The following is a 25043-nucleotide window of genomic DNA, read 5'->3' as shown; positions in this document are numbered from 1 at the left end:
CCTTGAAACACATCCACAGGTACACCTCCAATTTGACTCAAATGATGTCAATTAGGCTATCAGAAATTTCTAAAGCCATGGCAACATTTTCTGGAACTTTCTAAGCTGTTTAAAGGCACAGTCAACTTAGTGTATGTAAACTTCTGACCCACTGGAATTGTGATACAGTGAAATAATCTTTCTGTAAACAATTGTTGGAAAACTTACTTGTGTCATGCACAAAGTAGATGTCCTAACCGACTTGCCAAAGCTATAATTGGTTAACAAGAAATTTGTGGAGTGGTTGAAAAATGAGTTTTAATGATTCTAACCTAGGTGTATGTAGACTTCAACTGTAGCTTACATAAGGACATCTGTCTTGCTGTTTGTTTGTACAAGGACTTCAAAGGACAGCACAGCAGAAGGGCGTTCAGGATATTGTGCAGGCTTTTGTCACAATGGTGCGTTCAAAAGTTTTTTTTCCTTCGTGCCCTCGTCTGATTTTTCTATTTCTACAACACCTATTTCTAGCATTTATGAAATGACTTCTTGTTGTTCTGGAGAATTCTATGCCTTCATTCTGGACTTTAAAAATGTTTTTTTTATTTCTGTCCTTCATTTCTTCCAGATGTAAAAACTTTAATACTTTCTACCCTAGATACAGTATTCCCCCCCCCCACAAGTAGTTCAAAATAGTACATGAACGTAAGCTTGTGCTCATGCTTCCTTAGAAAATGTCAGGTGACGCCGATCTCTGCGATCTAGTAGTGGAGATGGTGGGGCTCACTGAGTGTTTGTGTTAACCAACAGTGGCTTTTACTGAAAAAGACCATGTCTGAAGTGCGAGGGCCGAAGCATTTAGGCCGTTTTTGTTCCCTCTGCCGCGCATCTCACTCTCTCTGTTGTGGTGTGAGGTCCATCTAACTGGCTGGGCTGCTGCAGTCTCATGTTTTTTTCAGCAGGCTTGGCTGCCCATCCAAGCCAGTGGACACACTGACTGTTCTTGGGCCTGGCCCATCTCGGCCCTGCTGCCTCCACGCTGCCTGGACCCAAGCGCTAATAAGCAGGCCCTTGCCTGGCAGAGGATGTTGTCTTGTATCAGGGCTTTCCAGGCGTGGATGTCAAACAGAATGCGGGAGCCTCTAGGCTCTATGAACCTGCTTCCCGGGTCAACTCAGGGAGAAGAGCCTCTCTCTGCAGCAGTCTACAACGACCACACACAAGGATTGTCCCGTGATCCAAGTCCCCTCCTACACAAATATTGTTCACTGCTGTGACCGGACAGCCAGTCTGTGTTAGACCTTCTCAGTTATGATTCTTCTGAGAGCAATGGTGTTTGGTCCCAGGCAGAGTGTTCATTGGTTGTCTTGACGTAACCATAGAGGCCCTGGGGCTACCGGGATACATTTTGCACAGCCAGTAAGAAGCTGCACATGTTCCTCACTGATGCATAGTTTCTCGACTGAGGAGGAGCCTGACTGGATGATTCCAGATGCTCACTTTCTTGCGCAGCCAGCCAACTCAATGTTTACTGTTCACTACACTATTTAGCAGTCTCTATTCCAAGTCTTTCATTGGACTATGTGTTGTGGCATTTAGACATTACTTATGGTCCACACAGACACACTATATGCCATATAAGCACAAGCTTTTATCCAGTCTTGCAGTCATGCGTGCATACGTTTTCGGTATGGATGGTTCAGGAATCGAATCCACTATCCTCTATACCACAACTTGTTGGGATAGAGGGGGATAGTTTGTCAACTGATGAGTGAGAACTGGCTGTCGAGACTGGGGCCAGTTTTGGGGGTTAATGGAAGGAGTGCTCTAGGAGGGGAAGAGTGTACAGAGAGGCCAAAGGCCTGGGCAGCTGTGGTTTGTGATTTTTTAAAAACAATAAAAAACCCAATTCTGGCCTGTTTTCATCAGGAGAGCTTATTGATTAGAGCTGCGCTTTGTGTTGCCTCCGTCAGTCTTGGGCTCCATACTGGCTGATGGACAGAAGTGCTTACGCCAGATGTATTTTTCTGTTCTCCTTGCTCCGCTCTCCACCCTATAATGAAAACCCAGCCACTGGAGCTCATCTGCACCACACAGCAGAATAAAAAAGTATATTTAGGCTGATGGAGCACAGAGAGCCTGGCCCTGCGTGACTGAACCTGAGGAGATGAAGAGGAATACAGTGGGTTTTCCCTGTTGTAACCCCTGCACTCCCTGTCTCACTGCACCTAATGGACAGGCTTTCAGGGGGCTGAGGGCGACAGGGGGAGAGGTGCACTGTTGCTTTTTGTGGCGGTTTTCCATCTGCAGTCTAAAAGCAAGTTTCAATTCTCAGTTTGTACCTTTAAATAATTCACTCCACTTCATTTATTTTAAATGATCCTCAACGCTCCTCTCCTGGCCTGCGTATCGCCGTCGGGGTAGCGACACTTAAAATGCATTCGCGTCATCCATATATTTATGAAGGCTCATGCAGAGAATCCCTCTGTCATGCTGCTGCGCCATCGCATTGTTTATGGTTAATCGTAACAACATCCAACTCGGATGCAATGGCGTGCATCATTTTTATAGAATTTTGAAGATGTTAAAATACATAGGTGGCACGTCCATAAGGCTAGGGGAAGCTTTCCCTAAAGTCAATTCTATTAAATTGCCAAAAATGATACAGGCTAATTAGCTTACTCATGTCTATACATACAATCATTATAAATAGGCTACTACACCAGAAAGAAGAATTGGGCTACAGAGGATCATTCACCTCTTAACATTTTTTTTATTTTTAGGATTTGAGTTCCGACTCAGTGAAAAGCAGAAACGCCCAGCCAGAAATAGCGCAATATTTAAACACACAATCGTGGGAAAAGTTAGGGAAACAAATGGCTATTGCTGTAAAGAAAAGACAATGAAAAATGCTCAACTCAATTGAGCTAAAAGTAGACCATCTTATTGGCACCAGTGGGGAACGTCTCCGTTGAGTGTGCATATTCCCTGTCTTTAGCTTTGGATCAGTACCCTTTTTTATATATTTTTATTTTTTGACTATTTCCTCCTCCAGGTTAGATGGACATCATATTTTGTCTCCCCTTCTCGTAGGTCTACTATATGGATAAGGCAATGTAGTTTTTATTGATCTGTGTCAGCAGAGTAGGCTACTGTATAATGTGTCAAATCAAAAAATATTCTGCTAATGTCTCAAAGTGTAGTATAATTGCATGAAATGTGCTTATAAAAGGCCAACATTTTCCTGTACAAAGAAAGCCTACACGCTGCATTGAAGTGTTTTGTTTGTTGCGAAGAGTCATTGCGTTTATATTAGCATAAACTATAACCTTCCAATCTATGCCTACTATTCCAAATGTGATCTTTTACATAAGTCTGCAAATGCAAGGATGCATGGAATGATGTATTACAAAGTTGAATTTCTATGGTGAAAATTAGCTTCCCCCAAACGTAAAACCCACGTTTAGCCTATGTTAGAATAACGGCCAACATTTATTTTCCTCAGCCAACAATACGAGTGACGAACAGCAAAATCCCTAGCCTATGTCAATCTACTATCCCCCATAGTAGATAAGTTTACCTATTCTATTGGTCAGTTTGTCATTCTTTGCGAGAAATAAATAGCCTATTCCAAACACTCTGGGACAGTTGTGGGATAGACCCCAAATTTATACAACCAGTTGGCCTAGGCTACATAATTATTATTATTTTTTTTTCAAGCTATGAGGCTCATGACACAGATCAGAACGTTTAGCATAAAATGTTGCCCAACTATTTCTTGACATTATAAGAGCAGCAATATTCAACAGGCAGTAGGCTGCCTGTTGGGAGACGTAAATGTGCACCAACTAACATGGCTTACTAATATGACTAGGATTGTGCCTTTGGCTACTGGACAAAGAAAGAAAGTTGATTTGAAAACCAATAGAACATGAGATTTAAAAGGCTACTGGTTTCAATGGCATATGGAAGTCTTTATAAAAGAATTGCCTGTACGTTGACTAGGCAGCTTTGAAGCAAGGTAAGACACGCTTCCATAATATGTAGTAAAACGTCCAGGTTTCAACCAATTAACTATGTTTTCAAAATGCATCATGCCTCCAGCTCATTGCAAAGTGGTGTGATGTGCTGAAGCCCGCCTAGTTGCCTATACACTTGGTGTGATGTGCTGAAGCCCGCCTAGTTGCCTATACACTTGGTGTGATGTGCTGAAGCCCGCCTAGTTGCCTATACACTTGGTGTGATGTGCTGAAGCCCGCCTAGTTGCCTATACACTTGGTGTGATGTGCTGAAGCCTTTTATTTTCACGATTGCCTTTAGAATTGTGGCGCAATGATTAGTCTTATTAAAGCACATGTTTCACTCCAGCAGCAACAAATATCTGTTTGAGCTGCGTCAACAGATCTCGCGCTACATCCACTGGTATTTTTAATCAATCGATGAACAGGCTAAAATGCATTATTTTACAATGGGATTTTTTTAGGTGGCGTCAATTTCTTATTTATTGGCTTTTAAAATGTATGGCCCAAAAGCGGGAACCGTGGTGTCCAGGTAGTGTATGTGGACATCTGCTCCTCCAACATCTCATTCCCCAAATCATGGGCATTAATATGGAGTTGGTCCCCCCCCATTGCTGATATAACAGCCTCCACTCTTCTGGGAAGGATTTCCAATAGATGTTGGAACATTGCTGCAGGGACTCGCTTCCATTCAGCCACAAGAGCATTAGTGATGTTGGGCGATTAGGCATGGCTCGCAGTCTGCATTCCAATTCATCCCAAAGGTGTTTGATGGGGCTGAAACGGTGATCTATGCAGGCCAGTCAAGTTCTTCCACACTGATCTTGACAAACCATTTCTGTATGGACCTCGCTTTGTGTACGGGGACGTTGTCATGCTGAAACAGGAAAGGGCCTTCCCCAAACTGTTGGCACAAAGTTGGAAGCAAAGAATCGTCTAGAATGTCATTGTATGCTGTAGTGTTAAGATTTCTCTTCAATGGAACTAAGGGGCCTAGCATGAACCATGAAAAACAGGCTCAGACTATTATTCCTCCTCCACCAAACTTTACAGTTGACACTATGCATTCTGGCAGGTAGTGTTCTCATGGCATCTGCCAAACCCAGATTTGTCCATTGGACTTCCAGATGGTGAAGCGCGATTCATCGCTCCAGAGAGCCAATGGTGACGAGCTTTACAACACTCCAGCCGACACTTGGCATTGCACATGGTGATCTTAGGCTTGTGTGCAGCTGCTCGGCCATGGAAACCCATTTTCATGATGCTCCTGACAAACAGTTATTGTGCTGACGTTGCATCCAGAAGCAGTTTGGAACTCGGGAGGGAGTGTTGCAACCGAGGACAGACGATGAATGATGCATTTCAGCACTCGGCGGTCCCGTTCTGTGAGCTTGTGTGGCCTACCACTTCGCGGCTGAGCCCAGTTCTTTAACCGCACAATGAATTACTTTCAGCGCAAACTCTCATGCTGACACAGCCAGCATCACTCAGCCACAGGGAGAAAAATGTGTCTCTGGTCATGAAGGAGTGGAAGGAGCAGCCCCACTCAAACAAAGCTTGGCCTGTAGCACAGAGAAAGGAAGGAGCCACATACAGTACCTGTCAGAAGTTTGGACACCAACTCATTCCAAGGTTTTTCTTTTGACTATTTTCTACATTGTAGACTTTTATAGTGAAGACATTAAAACTATGAAATAACACATGGAATCATGTAGTTACCAAAAAAGTATTGAACAATTCAAAATATATTTTATACATGAGATTCTTCGACGTACCCACCCTTTGCCTTGGCGACAGATTTGCCGGCTCTTGGCATTCTCTCAACCAGCTTCACATGGAATGCATTTCAATTAACGTGTGCCTTGTTAAATGTTAATTTGTGGAATTTCTTTCCTCCTCAATGTGTTTGAGCCAATCAGTTGTGTTGTGACAAGGTATGGGTGGTATACAAAAGATGGCCCTATTTGGTAAAAGACCAAGTCCATATTATGGCAAGAATGGCACAAATAAGCAAAGACAAACAACAGTTCACTACTTTAAGTTAAGGTGTCAGTCGATGCGGGACATTTCAAGAACTTCTGCAGTCGCAAAATCCATCAAGCTCTATGATGAAACTGGCTCACATGAGGACCCCCACAGGAAAGACCGGAAAGACCCAAGTTCATTGGTGTTACCAGCCTCAGAAATTGCAGCCAAAATAAATGCTTCATAGAGTTCAAGTAACACACATCTCAACATCAACTGTTCAGAGGAGACTGTGTGAATCAGGCCTATATGGTCGGGTTGCTGCAAAGAAACCACTACTAAAGGACACCAATAATAAGAAGAGACTTGCTTGGGCCAACAAACATGAGCAATGGACATTAGACCGGTGGAAATCTGTCCTTTGGTCTGATTCCAACTTTGAGCTTTTTGGTTCCAACCTCCGTGTCTTTGTAAGACGCAGAGTAGGTGAACGGATTACCTCTTCACGGTGGGAACCACACATGCAGCATGGAGGAGGAGATGTGGGGGTGCTTTGCTGGTGACACTGTCTGTGATTTATTTAGAATTCAAGGCACACTTAACCAGCATGGCTACCACAGCATTATGCAGCTATACTCCATTCCCGTCTGGGTTGCAGGACTATCATTTGCTTTTCAAAATGACAATGCTCCAACACACCTCCAGGCTGTGTAAGTGCTATTTGACCAAGAAGAAGGATGGAGTGCTGCATCAGATGACCTTGGCTCCACAATCACCCGATTTCAATCCAATTGAGATGGTTTGGGATGAGTTTGTTTCTCTCCTTTTGGTTATAACGATTCCATAGTTGTTATTTCATAGTTTTCATTATTCTACAATGAAAAAATAGAGAACCCTTGAATAAGTACAGTTGAAGTCGGAAGTTTACATACACCTTAGCCAAATACTTTAAAAACTTTTCACAATTCCTGACATTTAATCCTAGTAAAAATTCCCTTAGGTCAGTTAGGATCACCACTTTATTTTAAGAATGTGAAATGCCAGAATAATAGTAGTGATTTATTTAAGCTTTTATCACATTCCCAGTGGGTCAGAAGTTTACAGACACTGACTAATGTCTTGAAATGTTGCTTCAATATATCCACAATTTTCCTCCCTCATGACGCCATCTATTTTGTGAAGTGCACCAGTCTCTCTTGCAGCAAAGCACCCCCACAACAAGATGCTGCCACCCCCGTGCTTCACGGTTGGTCATTATGGCCAAACAGTTCTATATTTGTTTCATCAGACCAGAGGACATTTCTCCAAAAAGTATGATATTTGTCCCCATGTGCAGTTGCAAACCGCAGTCTGGCTTTATGGTGGTTTTGGAGCAGTGGCTTCTTCCTTGCTGAGCGGCCGCTCAGGTTATGTTGATATTGAACTAGTTTTACTAGTCCAATATCACAGGTGTGAGTGTTGACGAGGACAAGGCTGGAGATCACTCTGTCATGCTGATTGAGCTCGAATAACAGACTGGAAGCTTCAAAAGGAGGGTGGTGCTTGGGATCATTGTTCTTCCTCTGTTAATCATGGTTACCTGCAAGGAAACACATGCCGTCATCATTGCTTTGCATAAAAAGGGCTTCACAGGCAAGGATATTGCTGCCAGTAAGATTGCACCTAAATCGACCATTTATCGGCTCATCAAGAACTTCAAGGAAAGCTGTTCAATTGTTGTGAAAAGGCTTCAGGGCGTCCAAGAAAGTCCAGCAAGCGCCAGGACCGTCTCCTAAAGTTGATTCAGCTGCGAGATCGGGGCACCACCAGTACAGAGCTTGCTCAGGAATGACAGCAGGCAGGTGTGAGTGCATCTGCACGCACAGTGAGGCAAAGACTTTTGGAGGATGTCCTGGTATCAAGAAGGGCAGCAAAGAAGCCACTTCTCTCCAGGAAAAACATCAGGGACAGAATAATATTCTGCAAAAGGTACAGGGATTGGTCTGCTGAGGTCTGGGGTAAAGTCATTTTCTATGATTCCCCTTTCCGATTGTTTGGGGCATCTGGAAAAAAGCTTGTCCAGAGACGACAAGGTGAGCGATACCATTAGTCCTGTGTAATGCCAACAGTAAAGCATCCTGAGACCATTCATGTATGGGGTTGCTTCTCAGCCAAGGAAGTGGGCTCACTCACAATTTTGCCTAACAACACAGCCATGAGTAAAGAAAGGTACCAACACATCCTCTGAGAACAACTTCTCCCATCCAGGAACAGTTTGGTGACGAACAATGCCTTTTCCAGCATGATGGAGTACCTTGCCATAAGGCAATTGTGATAACTAAGTGGCTTGGGTAACAAAACATCGATATTTTGGGTACGTGGTCAGGAAACTCCCCAGACCTGAATCCCATTGAGAACTTGTGGTCAATCCTCAAGAGGCGGGTGGACAAACAAAATCCCACAAATTCTGACCACCTCCAAGCATTGATTATGTAAGGGAACATTATGGAAGGATGGGCTGCCATCAGTCAGGATGTGGCCCAGAAGTTAATTGACAGCATTCCAGGGCCGATTGCAGAGGTCTTGAATAAGAAGGGTCAACACTGCAAATATTGACTCTTTGCATCAACTTCATGTAATTGTCAATAAAAGCCTTTGACACTTATGAAACGCTTGTAATTATACTTCAGTATTCCATAGTAACATCTGACAAAAATATCTAAAGACACTGAAGCAGCAAACTTTGGAAATTAAATGTCATTCTCAACTTTTGGCCACGACTCTATGTAAACTTCCGATTTAACAGTAGCTTACATAAGGACATCTGTTTTGCTGTTTATTTATACAAGGACTTCAAAGGACAGCACAGCAGAAGTGTGTTTAGGATAATGTGCAGGCTTTTGTCACAAGTTTGTGTAAACTTCCGACTTCAACTGTAGGTGTGTCCAAACTTTTGACTGGTCCTGTAGATGTTTGTTGTTTTTTGGCTGCATGATAAAGCAGGCTGACCCCACTTTGTTCATAGTCCATAGATTACATAAGGACATTTGTTTTGCTGTTGTACAAGCGTTTCAAAGGACAGCACAGCAGAAGTGAATTCAGTACAAGATCAAATATATATATATATATTTTTTTCTACAATGGTCCATTCCGTAGCCAAGGGGACCCTAGGGGAGTTGCAGCAATGGGACAAGACTGTAACTACCAATTGTATACCACGAAATTGGGGCTAAAAAAGGGTGAAAATAAGAACGTTTACACTTTCTACCCATGATATACAGTATGACCCCCCCCCCTTCCCCCAAATGCAACTTGCGCTAGGTGCATTATAAAAGATAATGCCCTCTGAAGTGCTGTAGCTGAGATGCAGATAGAATTTTTTAAAAAGCTCATCAGCATTAAGATGCAAATATCTCCCGCCATATCAGATGGCTCCCTGCGCCTGACGCGGCAACGGGATGAAAGCCACCGCGCGCGCGCAGCGCACTCATTTGAGTCAGCCTATACAACACGCTTACGGCAGCAGCGTCAGACACCTTAACCAGGCATTGTAATGTCTGCTGCTCCTAGCACCCCTCCCCCACCCACCACTCTCCATGTACGCACTTGGTTGAGGGAAAATCATATTCCAGTAATTGCTGTGCTACTCTAAATTCACGCTTTTTAATTATAGATTAGTGTGACTGGTGCTGCTTGAAATATGCTTCACTTTTCCCGGTCTTTTAAATATGAAGTGCAGAGAATTTCATCCAAGACCCTGGAGAATAATCCATTAGTCACCGCTTCTAGTACTGACAGAGTCAGACTACAGCAGGGCTGGGAGACCAGAAAGTTGTGGACTCGGGTTCAAGCTGAATTAAGGTTGACTCATTTTCCTCTAAACAGGACTGTCTAGTTAATAACAGTGGAGATCTGTAAACTAGGCCTAGTTACAGAATAACTTGACGCTCAAAATTGAACTGTACAGCTGAACGAACACACCTGCTTTTTTAAATAACATTTTTATATAACTTTTATTTAAGAAATTCTTATTTACAATGATGGCCTACCCCGGCCAAACCCTAATGAAGCTGGGCCAATTGTGTGCCACCCTATAGGACTCCCAATCGCGGCCGGTTGTGATACAGCCTGGAACCGAAACAGGGTCTATATGACGCCTCTAGCACTGAGATGCAGTGTCTTAGACCGGTGTGCCACTCTGGATCAAAGTGACACAACCTTTAATCTACCCCTTTTTATTTATTTTACTAGGAAAAGGTGAACTTGAAGCTATTCTGAGCCAATGTTGCTGTATGCTAGATGTAAAAAAAAAAAAGCAAAAGCCACAATTCAAGTGTTAAATCATAAAAAATCCACGGTTTCATTTTGTCAGATCTTAAACATTATGAACCGAAGATTTTTTCTCTCAAAAGAACAATAGCATGTTTTCAGTTTTATATTACTAATCTGTAGTTGGTAGCCTATGCTGTGGAACCGTGGTTATCCTTGAAAAAGTGATATTTTTAAGCGTAGCCAGTCCGCTAAGTGTCTGAGTGTGTTGGCTATATGTTGTCTGTGCTGCATACTAGGATTGGGCAATATAACATATACAGGGGTACTTAAACATACCAATGGTTTTGGGTTGGGGGCCACCTCACCTTGAGGTGTGTGTGCAACGCCACTGCTTAGAACTATCTAAGATGTGCCAAATAAATTATATCCAGCATTTGGTTTGCTAACATGCTGGCTATGTGGCTAGATGGCCAGCTCAAGCTTCTTGGTTATAAAATACACAATTAATCCCCTTCTGGGTCATCTGCATGCTCTTGGGTCATCTGCATGCTCTTGGGTCATCTGCATGCTCTTGGGTCATCTGCATGCTCTTGGGTCATCTGCATGCTCTTAGCCCTTCTGCATGCTCTTAGCCCTTCTGCATGCTCTTAGCCCTTCTGCATGCTCTTAGCCCTTCTGCATGCTCTTAGTGTTCCTCAAAAATGTGTCTATGTCCCAGTGCAGACTGGACTACCACAGACTTAGGTCAGCATCTTTCAAAAAGCGCTTATGCATTTCCTGCTTTTTGTTTTTAACACACTTGTTCCTAGTTTTCCCCTAAACTTTTTCACATCCCTCCTTTATTCAGTTTCATCAGGAGTAGTGCTCGAGGCAGGAGACTGCATTGCTTTTATACAGTGGCATTTGAATTCCTCAGCATCTCATTAGTATTCACTAGGGATGTGCGTCTCTCCCTTTTTCAAGACGATTCGATACAAATGTAGATGCATGGGGGCCGATATGATACGTTTTAGTGTGAAACGCTTCAGTTAGATTAGAGGATCGATTCGGGTTTGACGCGATACAAGTTGATGCACTAACATTTTTGTTGCATGAGCACATTCATAATCCATATCTTTTGCTGATGGGGCTCATGGCTACGCTGGATGTGACTGAGATGATGACGTGTGTAAATTATGTCTGGTGTATGTAGGCACCTGAACTGAGCCATAAAGGAAACTGGGCATCTACCACTCTACTATCGGTTAACGGGGGGTGGTGGTGGTGATCTGAGCATCATCCACTAATACATTTGTACAGATTTAGAAGTATTACAGCTAGTAATGTATCAATATTTATCTTAAATTAGCTATAACAACTTTGGATGTCAACTTTACTCTGTGTATCCATTTTTTTTATTTTTTATAGCTACTGATTTGTTTCAAGCAAAACTATTGCTGATGGTGAACCTGATCAGCATGTATAGCCAGATGAGTTGTCTGGCAGTAGCTTAGGCTACCTTTTTTTATTCCGGTAATAAAGCTTATATTGCCCAAGCCATTTTATGAACAATGTGAATGCTGACGTGCAGATGTGCCAGATCAGGAATAGGCCTACTTATCGTTGGTCAGTGCAGTTTGACTAGGCTATTGATTGCCTTGGATTGTTTGGCATGCAAAATTACTTGTAGATCAATTACATGCTTAGTTAAACACTAAAGGAGAGGACGCAGTTGTCACCAAGATTTTCAGAATGTAAAAATAAATGAATTTCAGCAACCCAAAAAATGGAAATGGCGATTCATCACGTTTTGAAATCGATTTCCTGAATATGCATGCTACATTTGGATCGGTTTTGGGTCCCTCAGACCAACGCACCTTATACATACAGTTGAAGTCAGAGATTTACATACACCTTGGCCAAGTACATTTAAACTCAGTTTTTCCTAGTAAATCCTAGTAAAAATTCCCTGTCTTAAGTCAGTTAGGATCACTACTTTTATTTTAAGAATGTGAAATGTCAGAATAATAGTTATTTATTCAGCTTTTACTTCATTCATCACATTCCCAGTGGGTCAGAAGTGTACATACACTCAATTAGTATTTGGTAGCATTGCCTTTAAATTGTTTAACTTGGGTCAAATGTTTCGGGTAGCCTTCCACAAGCTTCCCACAATAAGTTGGGTGAATTTTGGCCAATTCCTCCTGAAAAAGCTGGTGTAACTGAGTCAGGTGTGTAGGCCTCCTTGCGCGCAGATGCTTTTTCAGTTCTGCCCACACATTTTCTATATGATTGAGGTCACAGGGCTTTGTGATGGCCATTCCAATACCTTGACTTTGTTGCCCTTAAGCAATTTTGCCACAACTTTGGAATCACGCTTGGGGTCATTGTCCATTTGGAAGACCCATTTGCGACCAAGTTTTAACTTCCTGACTGATGTCTTGAGATGTTGCTTCAATATATCCACATAATTGTACTTCCTCATGATGCCATCTATTTTGTGAAGTGCACCAGTCCCTCCTACAACAAAGCACCCCCACAACATGATGCTGCCACCCCTGTGCTTCACGTTTGGGATGGTCTTTTTCGGGTTGCAAGCCTCCCTTTTTCCTCCAAACATAACGATGGTCATTATGGCCAAACAGTTCTATTTTTGTTTCATCAGACCAGAGGACATTTCTCCAAAAAGTACCATCTTTGTCCCCATGTGCAGTTGCAAACCGTAGTCTGGCTTTATGGTGGTTTTGGAGCAGTGGCTTCCTTGCTGAGTGGCATTTCAGGTTATGTTGATATTGGACTAGTTTTACTGTGGAAATTGATATTTTTGTACCTGCTTCATTCAGCATCTTCACAAGGTTCTTTGCTGCTGTTATGAGATTGATTTGCACTTTTCGCACCAAAGTACGTTCATCTCTAGGAGACAGAACCCGTCTCCTTCCTGAGCGGTATGACGGCTGTGTGGTCCCATGGTGTTTATACTTGCGTACTATTGTTTGCACAGATGAACGTGATTCCTTCAGGCGTTTGGAAATTGCTCCCAAGGATGAACCAGACTTGTGGAGGTCTACAATTGTTTTTCTGAGGTCTTGACTGATTTTATTTAGATTTTCCCATGATGTCAAGCAAAGAGGCACTGAGTTTGAAGGTATGCCTTGAAATACATCCACAGGTACACCTCCAATTTGACTCAAATGATGTCAATTAGCCTATCCGAAGCTTCAAAAGCCATGACATAATTTTCTGGAATTTTCCAAGCTGTTTAATGGCACAGTCAACTTAGTATGTACACTTTGTTCAATGTGATAGTGAAATAATCTGTCAAATTTCTTGTCATGCACAAAGTAGATGTCTTCACCGACTTGCAAAAAATATAGTTTGTTAACAAGAAATGGAGTGGTTGAAAAATGAGTTTTAATGACTCCAACCTAAGTGTATGTAAACTTCCGACTTCAACTGTAGGTCCCCAGTTAAAATGTTTATCTGTGAATCTTTACGTCCCTAGTACGCACATCCTGTATGATTCACTTGTCTATCTCACTTTTCAAGAATTTTTTTTTTTTGTTATGGCCAGCTGTTAGGCCTATCGTCTCACAAAATGGATGTCTAAAGTCTTGGAACAACTTTTCCCCCAATAGTCGGCAGCACAACATCTGTCAATAGCTTACTAGACTGCTCTAGGTGGATCCCAAAGCGATGTCTAGCATAGTTTCAACCCCCCCCCCCACCGGTGTAATGCAGAGCAGTCCACAGTACAGTGCACTGTCCGCTTGCTGCAGCTTGCTGTGACGCTACTGGAACAATGGGCCTTTTCCATTCAACAGCAGCTCCTTAGGACGAACCGGTCCTCAATTGTCCTAATAATAAACTATGGTGCCACTCAGCACTGTCTGCGAATGGCAGTCAGGAGAGGCATAGGAACTACAATGGCCCTTTTGTGGGTGAACCAGTGATGCCGGTGACACCATAGTGTCATGATGGTACGATGTCTCTAAGCCACATAGTCTAAACTGTAGGCTCGTCATCGACGCAAGGTTTGAAGTCTGTTGGAAACCATTGGCTGGAGCCTGTAAATGAATCCAATCCAAATTTTATTTGTCACATGCGCCGAATACAACCTTACAGTGAAATGCTTACATACAAGCTCTTAACCAACAATGCAGTTAAGTTTTTTTTAAACTTTAGTTTAGTAAATACTATAAAGGAAATAAAAAAATAACTAAGGACCAGGTGAGTAGGTGAATGTGTGATTTGAAACTGAGTGAATAAGAGAAAGCAAGTGCAAGAGGTAGTCAGATGGAGTAAGACAGTGAAAGTGGTAGAGTGCGTGAGAGAGGAGTGCCAGCACAACTACTGCCGTGAATAACAGCGTTGGTGGCTGTTTTCAAACATTATGCACTCACTGTTACCTAGCAGATTTGCTTTATAATTGAGCAGTTTTCGCACTTAGTCATCCCTCATCTCTTGATGAATTCTGTTTTGCATTACAGGCGCCCCATTTTGAAATGGGCTACTTGTGTTTCGACTATGTATTTTTCACTAAAAACAGTTAAGCAAAACACAGTTCAGTCCGTTTGTATATTCTTGGTTATGTTTTTTTCCTTCATGTTATCCATGTGTACTCATTGCACCATTTTCAATCTGCTTTCTTGTTCCGGGGTTTCCTCCCATTTCCCTGTGACTGAGGGCAAGTTGTGTACTAGCCTAAATGGCAGGTGAGCTAGCTTTGTAGTGACCCAGTATCCTGCTCCCTTGGAAGTAACCACTCTAATATAGAGGAGTAAACCTTGTCTAGATAAGTGGCTGTTTAGTCAGACCAGGAATAAACAAGTTAATCATAAATCGAGACCTGGTGACGCCCTACACACACACACACACACACAGACCTACGTGTTTGTTGTTTCCTGTTTCCCTAACAATGAAGCTGCTGTTCTGGTGTTTACATTGGCGGTCCTCCATTTCCTCTGTATGAGGAAGTTGTTTCCTTTTAATCTACTCTTTTTTTTCTGTCGAACTATTTGAAATGGATGCTCTGATTTTAAATATTAACACAGCTTTTGCCCAGCGCTGCTACCTTTGCTCTCCGAGTGTTCAAACGCGGGTGTCGTTGGGGCACGTGCAGGACATGAAGTACACTATTTGGTCTCCAGTGTTCCCTCTCTCCATGTCCTGCACTTCACACGTCATTAAACATGCAAATAAGCGGTTGTGACATTCCTTATGAGGCTTATATAGTGTCAGCAACAAGCTTATGATTGCATTTTACAATAGAGGGCTTTGAGGGGACTGGCCATGTTTTTGTTCTCCTGTTTCCTGGATTTAGTTTACACAACCAACAAAGAATACATCCTAGACTACATTTAATTCCTGATTGTTTTTTTTACCTTAAACATTGTCATTGCTAACTCTTTAAAATGTACTTATTTTTGTCTTAGAATTCTTGTTTTTTTAATTGTTTAAATTGCTGCAACAGACCTGTTTATGTAGCAACCAACAGCTCGTTTGACCACAAAATCATATTCACCATATCCAGGCAAATAACATGCAAAACAAATCCAGAGATGCCCTCTGTTCTACAGAATATTATTTTTCTGACCTCAATAACACCTGCCGTCACAGGCTTTTTAGACTGTTAGAGTACATCATGATATCAGGGCCCACTCTTCCCAGGTCTCCACAAACCACTTGTCATGTTCACTCACTCAGAGACCAAGTGACAACAGCCAGTATCCACTTTAGGATTGTGTTCAGGAGCTCATAGCTGTTGCTGCCTCTCTTCCCCTACTTGACCTGAGCAACCCCGCACCGCCCAGCTAGCCTTCTGTCAATTTTACTTGGAAATTCAGGCCTCGGAAGCAGCAAGCCCATCTATGCTTGTCTTCTCCTTCACTGAGCGGACACAGGTTAGTTTTGGCAGTGTGGATTGCAGTGTGGCTGTGATAAAAGCACCGTGCCGTTGTCATCTGCTGGTCTCCAGGAGAAGCTAGCTGCTGTGTGTTTCGCATCGTGGTGGCCGACTGCCAAGCAGACATGGGTTGTCAGGAAGGGGAGGAGAGCTCTGCTCAAAGTTAAACCATGCACACTACACAGGCAGTAGCATAATCAGTAGAGGCTTATCTTGAGTACAGACAATGTACTATATTATACACCTATAGGCTAAGCAGCAATATGAAGGTCAAGGAAATTCGGACTAAATGTGTGATGCAAGCCATTAGGCTATTCTTGAATTAGATTTTGTTGCAGCACCATAACCACACTGCATTTAATGACAGTCAGAAACAAGTTAGTCTCGGAACCCAGGCCAGAACCAAATCTTGCATGTAATAAATATGAAGTGTTTCACGGGTGACTAGACTCATTGGTACGTTAGTGTCCAAGGGCACCATGAGTTGTTTGGTACTATCTCGCCAGTTCATGTATTGAGAAATGAATGAACCAAAATTCAATACTAGACTGTTCAGACATTTAGCCTATTCTAGGTATGGGGGGGGGATAAGCCTATATGTATATTTTTTTTGTCTGTAACAGGAACATTGTGGTTGTGATTTCACTGGTTATTTACTGGTGAGATGTTGTGACAGAGCACGGTGTCATCAGACTGAAGTCATCATCCGGGGTTTGGCAACAGCTGAATACAGCGTTCTGTTGCCTCGGTTTTGAATAGCGTGCGTTTTTCTTCCCGTACCAGCCGTGCCTGTTTTACAATGTGTCCCTAATTTCCTTTTTAAAGCATAATCTAATCATGTTAAATTGGGAGCTTTACCCAATCCTCTAATGCACTGTTTATTTCCCAGCAGTTGGGTCTCGGCTCAATTGAGCGTTCCATGTTTGTTTTATTGATCTCGTCTCTATATTGTAACTAATGCGTTTTCATCTACTGTCGAACATTGACGTCTTGGCAAATTTTAATATATGCTTGCTTTTGCAGCCTTGCATTATTGGCTTTGAACTGCCTTGTTTGCCTATAATTTAATCAATTTGTCTTTTTCCTTACATTAGCTGTCCCATATGCAGTTGAAGTCGGAAGTTTACATGCACGTTAGCCAAAAACATTTCTGACATTTTAACAATTCCTGACCATTTTAATCCTAGTAGAAAATTCCCAGTCTTTGGTCAGATAGAATCACCACTTTATTTTATGAATGTGAAATATCAGAATAATAGTAGAGAATAATTTATTTCAGATTCTATTTCTTTCATCACATTCCCAGTGGGTCAGAAGTTTACATACACTCAATTAGTATTTGGTAGCATTGCCTGTCAAATGTTTCGGGAGCCTTCATCAAGCTAAATCAATGACCATTCAAAGCAGCTGTCCTTATCTAGCAGACCCCTGGGGCTTCTCATTGGACCTGTCCTTTTTAATAATAATCCATTTAATTTTAAGACATGATTTGTATTCTCTGAAGTGTCTTTATGTCGGTCAAAAAATGTCTCGGTCTGCGTCCAGGAAATCCACTTTGTGGCTGTTTCAGTCACTTCTTGATTTGAACTTTAAATCCCCAGTCTGTTTTTACATACTGTGGCCGTAACATTGGGGCAGCGTTTGCAACAACATTGCTCTCGTGGTTAATTACTCCCAGAGAGAGACGGATGCAGATTAAAACTAAAATGGGATATTGGTAACTAACCCACAGAGGTCTCTGGCTCTACAATCCAAACTGAGCTCACTGGGATTCTCCGCTTCAAGGCTAATTTGTTTTGTAAATTGTTCCTTTTATTTGCCTCGAGACATTTGCATTGTCCAGGGAGGATATAGTGTGTGTGTGTGTGTGTGTGTGTGTGATTTTAGTTTCTGTGCTGCCCTTCTTTACCCCAATGTTCTGTCTTCAGGGATACATTGTCTTCTTCACTTGTGTCATCAGTCTTTTAATGGTGTTATTAGGATGGAAGAAGCCATTTTGAAGTGTACTTCACTGAGTAACTGCATGGTCACTCGGAGGAGGAACTGTTAAGAATAAGATGAGCTTTAGCTCCCTAATCCATAGTGTGGTCTACATAAGGTTTGAGTTACTAGGCCTATTTCCTGTTTGCTAAAAAACCTGGATGTGTTTTTGTCCTTGGTTCCAGTTGTGCTTCCTCTCTTCCCCCCATTTCCCTGCCACCCGGGTCTGTCCTGGTGGCTGTTGGAGGAGCGGTATGCTATTCCTGTTGTGCAGTAGATTACAGGTTTGACGGACACACCGGGGTGCGAACAACACTGCCTCTCTCTCATGCCTGATGGAGCATTCTGCAGTCTCTTGGCTCTTCCCGGACTGGGAAGCAGAAGTAATGTCTGCATCAGAATTTCTCCACAGGGAGACATTTGCATTGGGGATTTCACTCAACCTTTTAATGAGAAGCAAGTGATTGCATAAGCGTCTGTCCTAGGTAGGCTAGGTTTTTCCTCATATGCATAGCTAATGAGGCTCCCCAGACTCAAGACTGTGCTTTGATCTAACCTGCCCCCAGTATAGTCGGTGGACAGCGCTGTGTCCAGATGCCCTTTGTTCACACTTCCAAGGTACCGTGGCACTGATCCAGGATGAGATCAGCTGTCTGTCAGTGGCGGCTGTGAACAGCACACATGGCCCTGGCCACAGTGCATTAGAGATCCTGGAGCTGGATAGCCTTAATAATTCCCTCCATCTGGAATAGCTGTGGAGCTAGTACTTTTAGCCAGGCAGGAACACCACAATGTATGGTCTGGGGCTTTGGGGGAGGGGGGCTGTTGTTGAGCGGAGGTGTGCTATAAGAGTCAGTGGTTGGGAAATCATTGGCCAGAGGTAAAAACAGGGTGTCATCTCCAGGGTGTCGTACTAGCCCACCTTCACGCCCCGTCTCATCTGTTCTCCTGAGGAGCTGCTCAGCCCAAGCCCACTGGAAAGAGAGCGAACGAATGCCCTTGATAAGTTTGTTCTCCCCCCAGCCAACCGGACTATGCAGGCAGGCCACGTGGGAGAACCGTCTTCCTTACTCTCTAGCTCTTGCCTTGTTTCACACAGGCTGTCATTTTAAGGAAGATAAATGCCCGGTGTACCCGTGACCTTGTGCTGGGGGAAATGGGAAGGCTGGTTCTGCCTGCTGACCCTGTGTACCAAGGTCTCCCAACCGGACTCTGTCTTCTTTCTGACATGTGAGCAGTCATGGGGCCTTGGTCAACCGAGCACAGCGTGTTGGTGTCATGGCTCATCCTACATAACTACTGCTGTGCACCTTTTTCTATTCACATATTGTCTATCATGTCTACAGTACCGTGTGTGTGTGTATAAGTTAATATGACATTCTTACAATTTTGCCATGGGGTTTTGTACTGTGTTAAATACTGTATTCTCTTAATCTCATTCTAATATTTATACTACTGTACATCACATTTCAGTTACTGTTTATACACACCACATATACTGTATACAGTTTAAGTCGGAAGTTTACATGCACTTAGGTTGGAGTCATTTAACTTGTTTTTCAACCACTCCACAAATTTCTTGTTAACAAACTATAGTTTTGGCAAGTCGGTTAGGACATGTACTTTGTGCATGACACAAGTCAATTTCCCAACAATTGTTTAGACAGATTATTTCACTGATAATTCATTGTCACAATTCCAGTGGGTCAGAAGTTTACTAAGTTGACTGTGCCTTTTAAACACCTTGGAAAACTCCAGAAAAGGATGTCATTGCTTTAGAGGCTTCTGATAGGTCAATTGACATCATTTGAGTCAATTGGAGGTGGACCTATGGGATACCTTCAAGGCCTACCTTCAAACTCAGTGCCTCTTTACTTGACATCATGGGAAAATCAAAAGAAGTCAGCCAAGACCTCAGAAAAATATTGTAGACCTCCACAAGTCTGGTTCATCCTTGGGCGCAATTTCCAAATGCCTTAAGGTACCGCGTTCATCTGTGCAAACAATAGTATGCAAGTATAAACACCATGGGACCATGCAGCCGTCATAGCGCTCAGGAAGGAGATGCATTCTGTCTCCTAGAGATGAACGTACTTTGTGCAAATCAATCTCAGAACAACAGCAAAGGACCTTGTGAAGATGCTGGAGGAAAAGGGTACTAAAGTATTTATATCCACACGAAAATATGTCCTATATTGACAACCTGAAAGGCCGCTCAGCAAGGAAGAAGCCACTGCTCCAAAACCGCCATAAAAATGCCAGACTACGGTTTGCAACTGCACATGGGGACAAAGATCATACTTTTTGGAGAAATGTCCTCTGGTCTGATGAAGCAAAAATAGAACTGTTTGGCCATAATGACCATCGTTATGTTTGGAGGAAAAAGGGGGAGGCTTGCAAGCCAAAGAACACCATCCCAACTGTGAAGCACGGGGGTAGTAGCATCATGTTGTGGGGGTGCTTTGCTGCAGGAGGGACTGGTGCACTTCACAAAATAGATGACATCATGAGGGAGGAAAATTATGTGGATATATTGAAGACATCAGCCAGGAAGTTAAAGCTTGTTACAAATGGGTCTTCCAAATGAACAATGACCCCCAAGCACACAATTGAGAATGCCACCTTTCCAACTTGACAATTTTTTAAATTTCTGCCCTGCTAGAGCTGCACCAGTCAACTGCAAGTGCTGTTATTGTGATTTGGAATCGTCTAGGAGCAACAACGGCTCAGCCGTGAAGTGGTAGGCCACAAGCTCACAGAACGGACCGCAGAGTACCGTAGCATGTAAAAATTGTCTGTCCTTGGTTGCAACACTCACTACCAAGTTCCAAACTGTCTCTGGAAGCAACATCAGCACAAGTGTTCGTCGGATGCTTCATGAAATGGGTTTTCATGGCCGAGCAGCAGCAGACGAGTCTAACATCAACATGCGCAATGCCATGCGCAGTGTCGGCAGGAGTGGTGTAAAGCTCGCCGCCATTGGACTCCGGCGCAGTGGAAATGCTTTCTCAGGAGTGATGAATCACTCTTCACCATCTGGCAGTCCAACGGATGAATCTGAGTTTGGCGGGTGCCAGAAGAACACTGCCTGCCCGAATGTGTAGTGCCAACTGTATAGTCATGATTCGGGCTAGGCCCCCTAGCTCCATTGAGATCTTGATGCTACAGCATACAATGACATGCTAGACGATTCTGTGCTTCCAAGTTTGTTTTCGTATGACAATGCCCTCGTGCAAAAAGCTAGGTGCATACAGAAATGGTTTGGTGAGATCAGTGGAAGAACTTGACTGGCTTGCACAGAGCCATGACCTCAACTCCATTCAACACCTTTGGGATTCATTTGAACGCCAATTGTGAGCCAGGCCTAATCACCCAACATCAGTGCCCATTACTAATGCTTGTGCTCCAGGGACTTGCTTCCATTCAGCCAATGTTCCAAAATCTAGTGGAAAGCCTTCCCAGAAGAGTGGAGGCTGTTATAGCAGCAAAGCGGAGACCAACTCCATATTAATGGCCAGGATTTTGGAATGAGAAGTTTGACGAGCAGGTGTAATATCTACTGCTGTACTGTTCTTAGTATATCTTGTGTAAATTCATCCTGTATTTTATTTACAGTGGGGCAGAAGTATTTAGTCAGCCACCAATTGTGCAAGTTCTCCCACTTAAAGATGAGAGGCCTGTAATTTTCGTCATAAGTACACTTCAACTATGACAGACAATGAGAAGAAGAAAATCACATTGAAGGATTTTTAATGAATTTATTTGCCTATGATGAAAATTACAGGCCTCATCTTTTTAAGTGGGAGAACTTGCACAATTGGTGGCTGACTAAATACTTTTTTGCCCCACTGTATTTATTTTATATATATATGTGTGTGTGTGTGTGTGTGTGTGTGTGTGTGTGTGTGTGTGTGTGTGTAGATTTGGATTACTGTTCGTGCTATTTGGGTGGTTAATTTAATTTGTTTCCCGACATTTCTTCATTTTCCAATTAATTTCACTTAATTTTTATTTTATTTTTACCCCCTTTCTCCACAATTTCGTGATAACGATCTTGTCTCATAGCTGCAGGAGAGGCAACGGTCGAGTCGTGGGTCTTCTGAAACATGACCCACCAAACCACGCTTTTAAACACCCGCTCGCTTAACCCGAAAAGACAGCTGCACCAACGTGTTGGAGGAAACACCGTTCGACTGACAACCGGTCCGAACCCCAGGCTGTAGTGACGCTGCAACACTGCGATGCAGTGCCTTTAGACCGCTGCACCACTCGGGAGGCTGGTCTTATTTTTTTGGGTTAATGAAATGTTTGATTATTTGTCTACATTTTTACTGCATTGTCAGGAGCCAGTAACATAAGCATTTCGCTGCACCCGCTATAACATCTGCTGAAATGTGTACATGACCAGTAGTTTTGATTTGAAATGCGGCACCAGCACCACCGCCTCCTCCTCCTCAAGTCTAACTGCGCTCATAAATCTGGTGTGAGCAGTCGCTTCTCCCCACAGGGGCAGCGCTTTATAACGGGCTAATTATCAATAACTCTCCACCTTAGAGGGAAGAAATGAAACTCATTACAGGACTAGTGCACTCTCCATTTTGGCCAATTTGACCCATGTCATATGCGCCGTTGTCCCCTGTGAAACCTTGGATTGTGTTAAACAGCTTTTTGGTGCTCCACTGCATTTGAAGTTTGGGAAGAGCCTTTGTAATTATTTCTGCACCTCCGTCTGGATAACATTATATTATGGTTCATGGCCTTGATTTGAATTTATATTAAAGACTAATCAAGATTTGCAAGTTACGGTACGAAATGGTTTTCGACGACCTAGAATGAAAATTCTTCCTGATTTTTGTGGTATCGTGGAGGTGAGAGCAGTATCACTGTTTTCATTGGTTTGTTTTCCTCCCCATGCGTTAATGTGGACTACATCTTCATTTACGAACCTTGGAAGTTATGCACAAGACCTCTTTGCGTTGAACTTGATGCACATTTCCCCAAGTGTTTAGTCTACTGGTTCATTGTATTAGGAGGCTGTATACTAGATACATTTCTAGCCTCTTGTGTTCCAGTGTTGTCTAAATATCTGCTGAAGCAATATATTTACACTGTGTGTGTGTGTGGCTTCTAATTCTGTCTCTCCATCTCTGTACAGTTCGGTAGGGACGAGAGGAGGGTAGACAGCAGGACCATCTACGTAGGCCACCGGCCCTGTCCCGCCACCGACACTTTCATCCCCCCCAAGTTCTGTGACAACAGGATTGTCTCTTCCAAGGTAAGATCCACTGCCATGCTTTTACACCATCGACCTGCGGTCTGCACAACACCGTAAAACAGACAAGTGGAAACTTGTCTGCGTTTCCACACGTGAATATTTTCCTGTCCCACTCCCACCTAAGCACCACTGTCTCTCCCTCCACGTCATGAATTCCAATGGCAGTCTTCTCTAGCTCCCTCTCCTCCCACTGCCTCTCCACATGCTCATCTTCCTCCCCAAATGGAAGGCCATTATTTGTCTCAGGAGATCTGTCTGTGGCTGTGAAATACACTGCTACTATTTAATGTACCAGCAGGCAAGGTGGGTGATTCAATATGTCCCCCTCTGGCTCTCTGAGCCCCCCCACCCACCCCCAAATCAGGGCTAGGGGTGTGGGTCTGAGGAGGAGGAGGAGGGCTGGCTGGGGGTTTAGAATCATGTATAGGAGGGGTAGGAAGGACTGTGAGTGGGATTTATAGTAGCGCAGAGGGTCCCACTGGGAATGGGCCAATCAATGTCTCGTCCTCCAGTGTTACCCTGGCTGTAGTGTTTACACTGTCTTTCATCATTCTGTTCCTTATAACTACCTCAACGCTCCTTCTCTTTCTCCTTTCCTCTCTACTCACTCTGCGCCATCTCTCTCTCTCTCGTTTTATATTCTCTCTCCCTCACTGCCCTCCTCACTCATGCTCCCCCTCTGATTACTTTCCCCTCACTCTTTTCTCTCTGGCAAAATGAGACTGTCTCTTTCTGCTACTGCTGCATGTCAGCACTGTCTCCATGCAAAGACATTCCTCTACATTCCCCTCTCAACACTGTGTCTGTGTGCGCGCACACGTTTTAGTCCGGCGTGTTAGTTACTACCGGGGCATTGTTGGGCCGTTTTATGGATTTGGCAAGATAAGTGTCGCGTCAGCTTTTGTGTTGAATATCAACTGTTATGCCCACTTAAAAAAAAAAACACACAATCTGCCACCAATTTGATAAGGTAATCTGCTCTCTATTCAGCACTGGGTGAATTAAGGAGAGAAATCTCTAATCCGAATCAACAGAATACCTGCAGGCCCCCGAGGGCTGAGAGGAGGACTGGCTCCCTGGTTCACAGGCAGTTTAGAAAGGCAGCACTAGCGGCCGTCTCACTAAGTACAGAGACCGAGCCGGAGTGGAAGGAACTGATGAATATTGAATGTCGCTAATCCTTTTCCTAGCTTAGCCTTTCTTCCTATAGTCTACTAGTCCTCTACCCTGACAAGAGGTTGTCAAAGAACAGAAACGTAGTGGTTTGCAGAGAGCGAGGATTCACTGGGTAGGCCTATGTTGTGTTTTGAACTTGTGCTTTTCATTCTCATGTCATTTCATTGGTGCACTCTCTCTCTCTCCCTCCCTCCCTCATTGTCTTTCCAGTACACGGTGTGGAACTTCCTGCCAAAGAATCTGTTTGAACAGTTCAGAAGAATCGCCAATTTCTACTTCCTCATCATCTTCTTGGTGCAGGTGAGTTGTGCGTGTCTGGGACTCGTGAGTATGTTCAATATGTGTGAATTGACTAGAAGTGTCTGTGTGGCAAGTGTGAAATGGTTACAATGTGTGTGTGCTATCAGGCCTGGGTGTAACTGACTGTTTATGGCATGTGGGAAACAGTCAGCCTGTGGTCAGGCCTGTGTGTGCTTTGAGAGTGAGCCTCTGTTTGCGAGTGTAACCTATTTGTGGC

At 43.3% G+C, this 25043-nt stretch overlaps 1 protein-coding gene across 1 annotated transcript in view; it reads left to right on the top strand.

Annotated features, from left to right (window-relative positions):
- The window catches only part of LOC112220880 (phospholipid-transporting ATPase 11C), a 74116-nt gene that overhangs the window by 9902 nt on the left and 39171 nt on the right, over positions 1-25043 (top strand). Inside the window, 2 exon segments of the mRNA XM_024382817.2 lie at positions 23231-23350; positions 24737-24826. Coding sequence (XP_024238585.2) covers positions 23231-23350; positions 24737-24826 — 210 coding nt within the window.

The sequence above is a fragment of the Oncorhynchus tshawytscha genome, linkage group LG21 (genome assembly GCF_018296145.1).
Source record: "Oncorhynchus tshawytscha isolate Ot180627B linkage group LG21, Otsh_v2.0, whole genome shotgun sequence".
In the NCBI taxonomy this organism is placed as follows: domain Eukaryota; kingdom Metazoa; phylum Chordata; class Actinopteri; order Salmoniformes; family Salmonidae; genus Oncorhynchus; species Oncorhynchus tshawytscha.
Note: the sequence above shows the minus strand (reverse complement) of the source record. Positions and strands in the feature narration are given on the sequence as shown.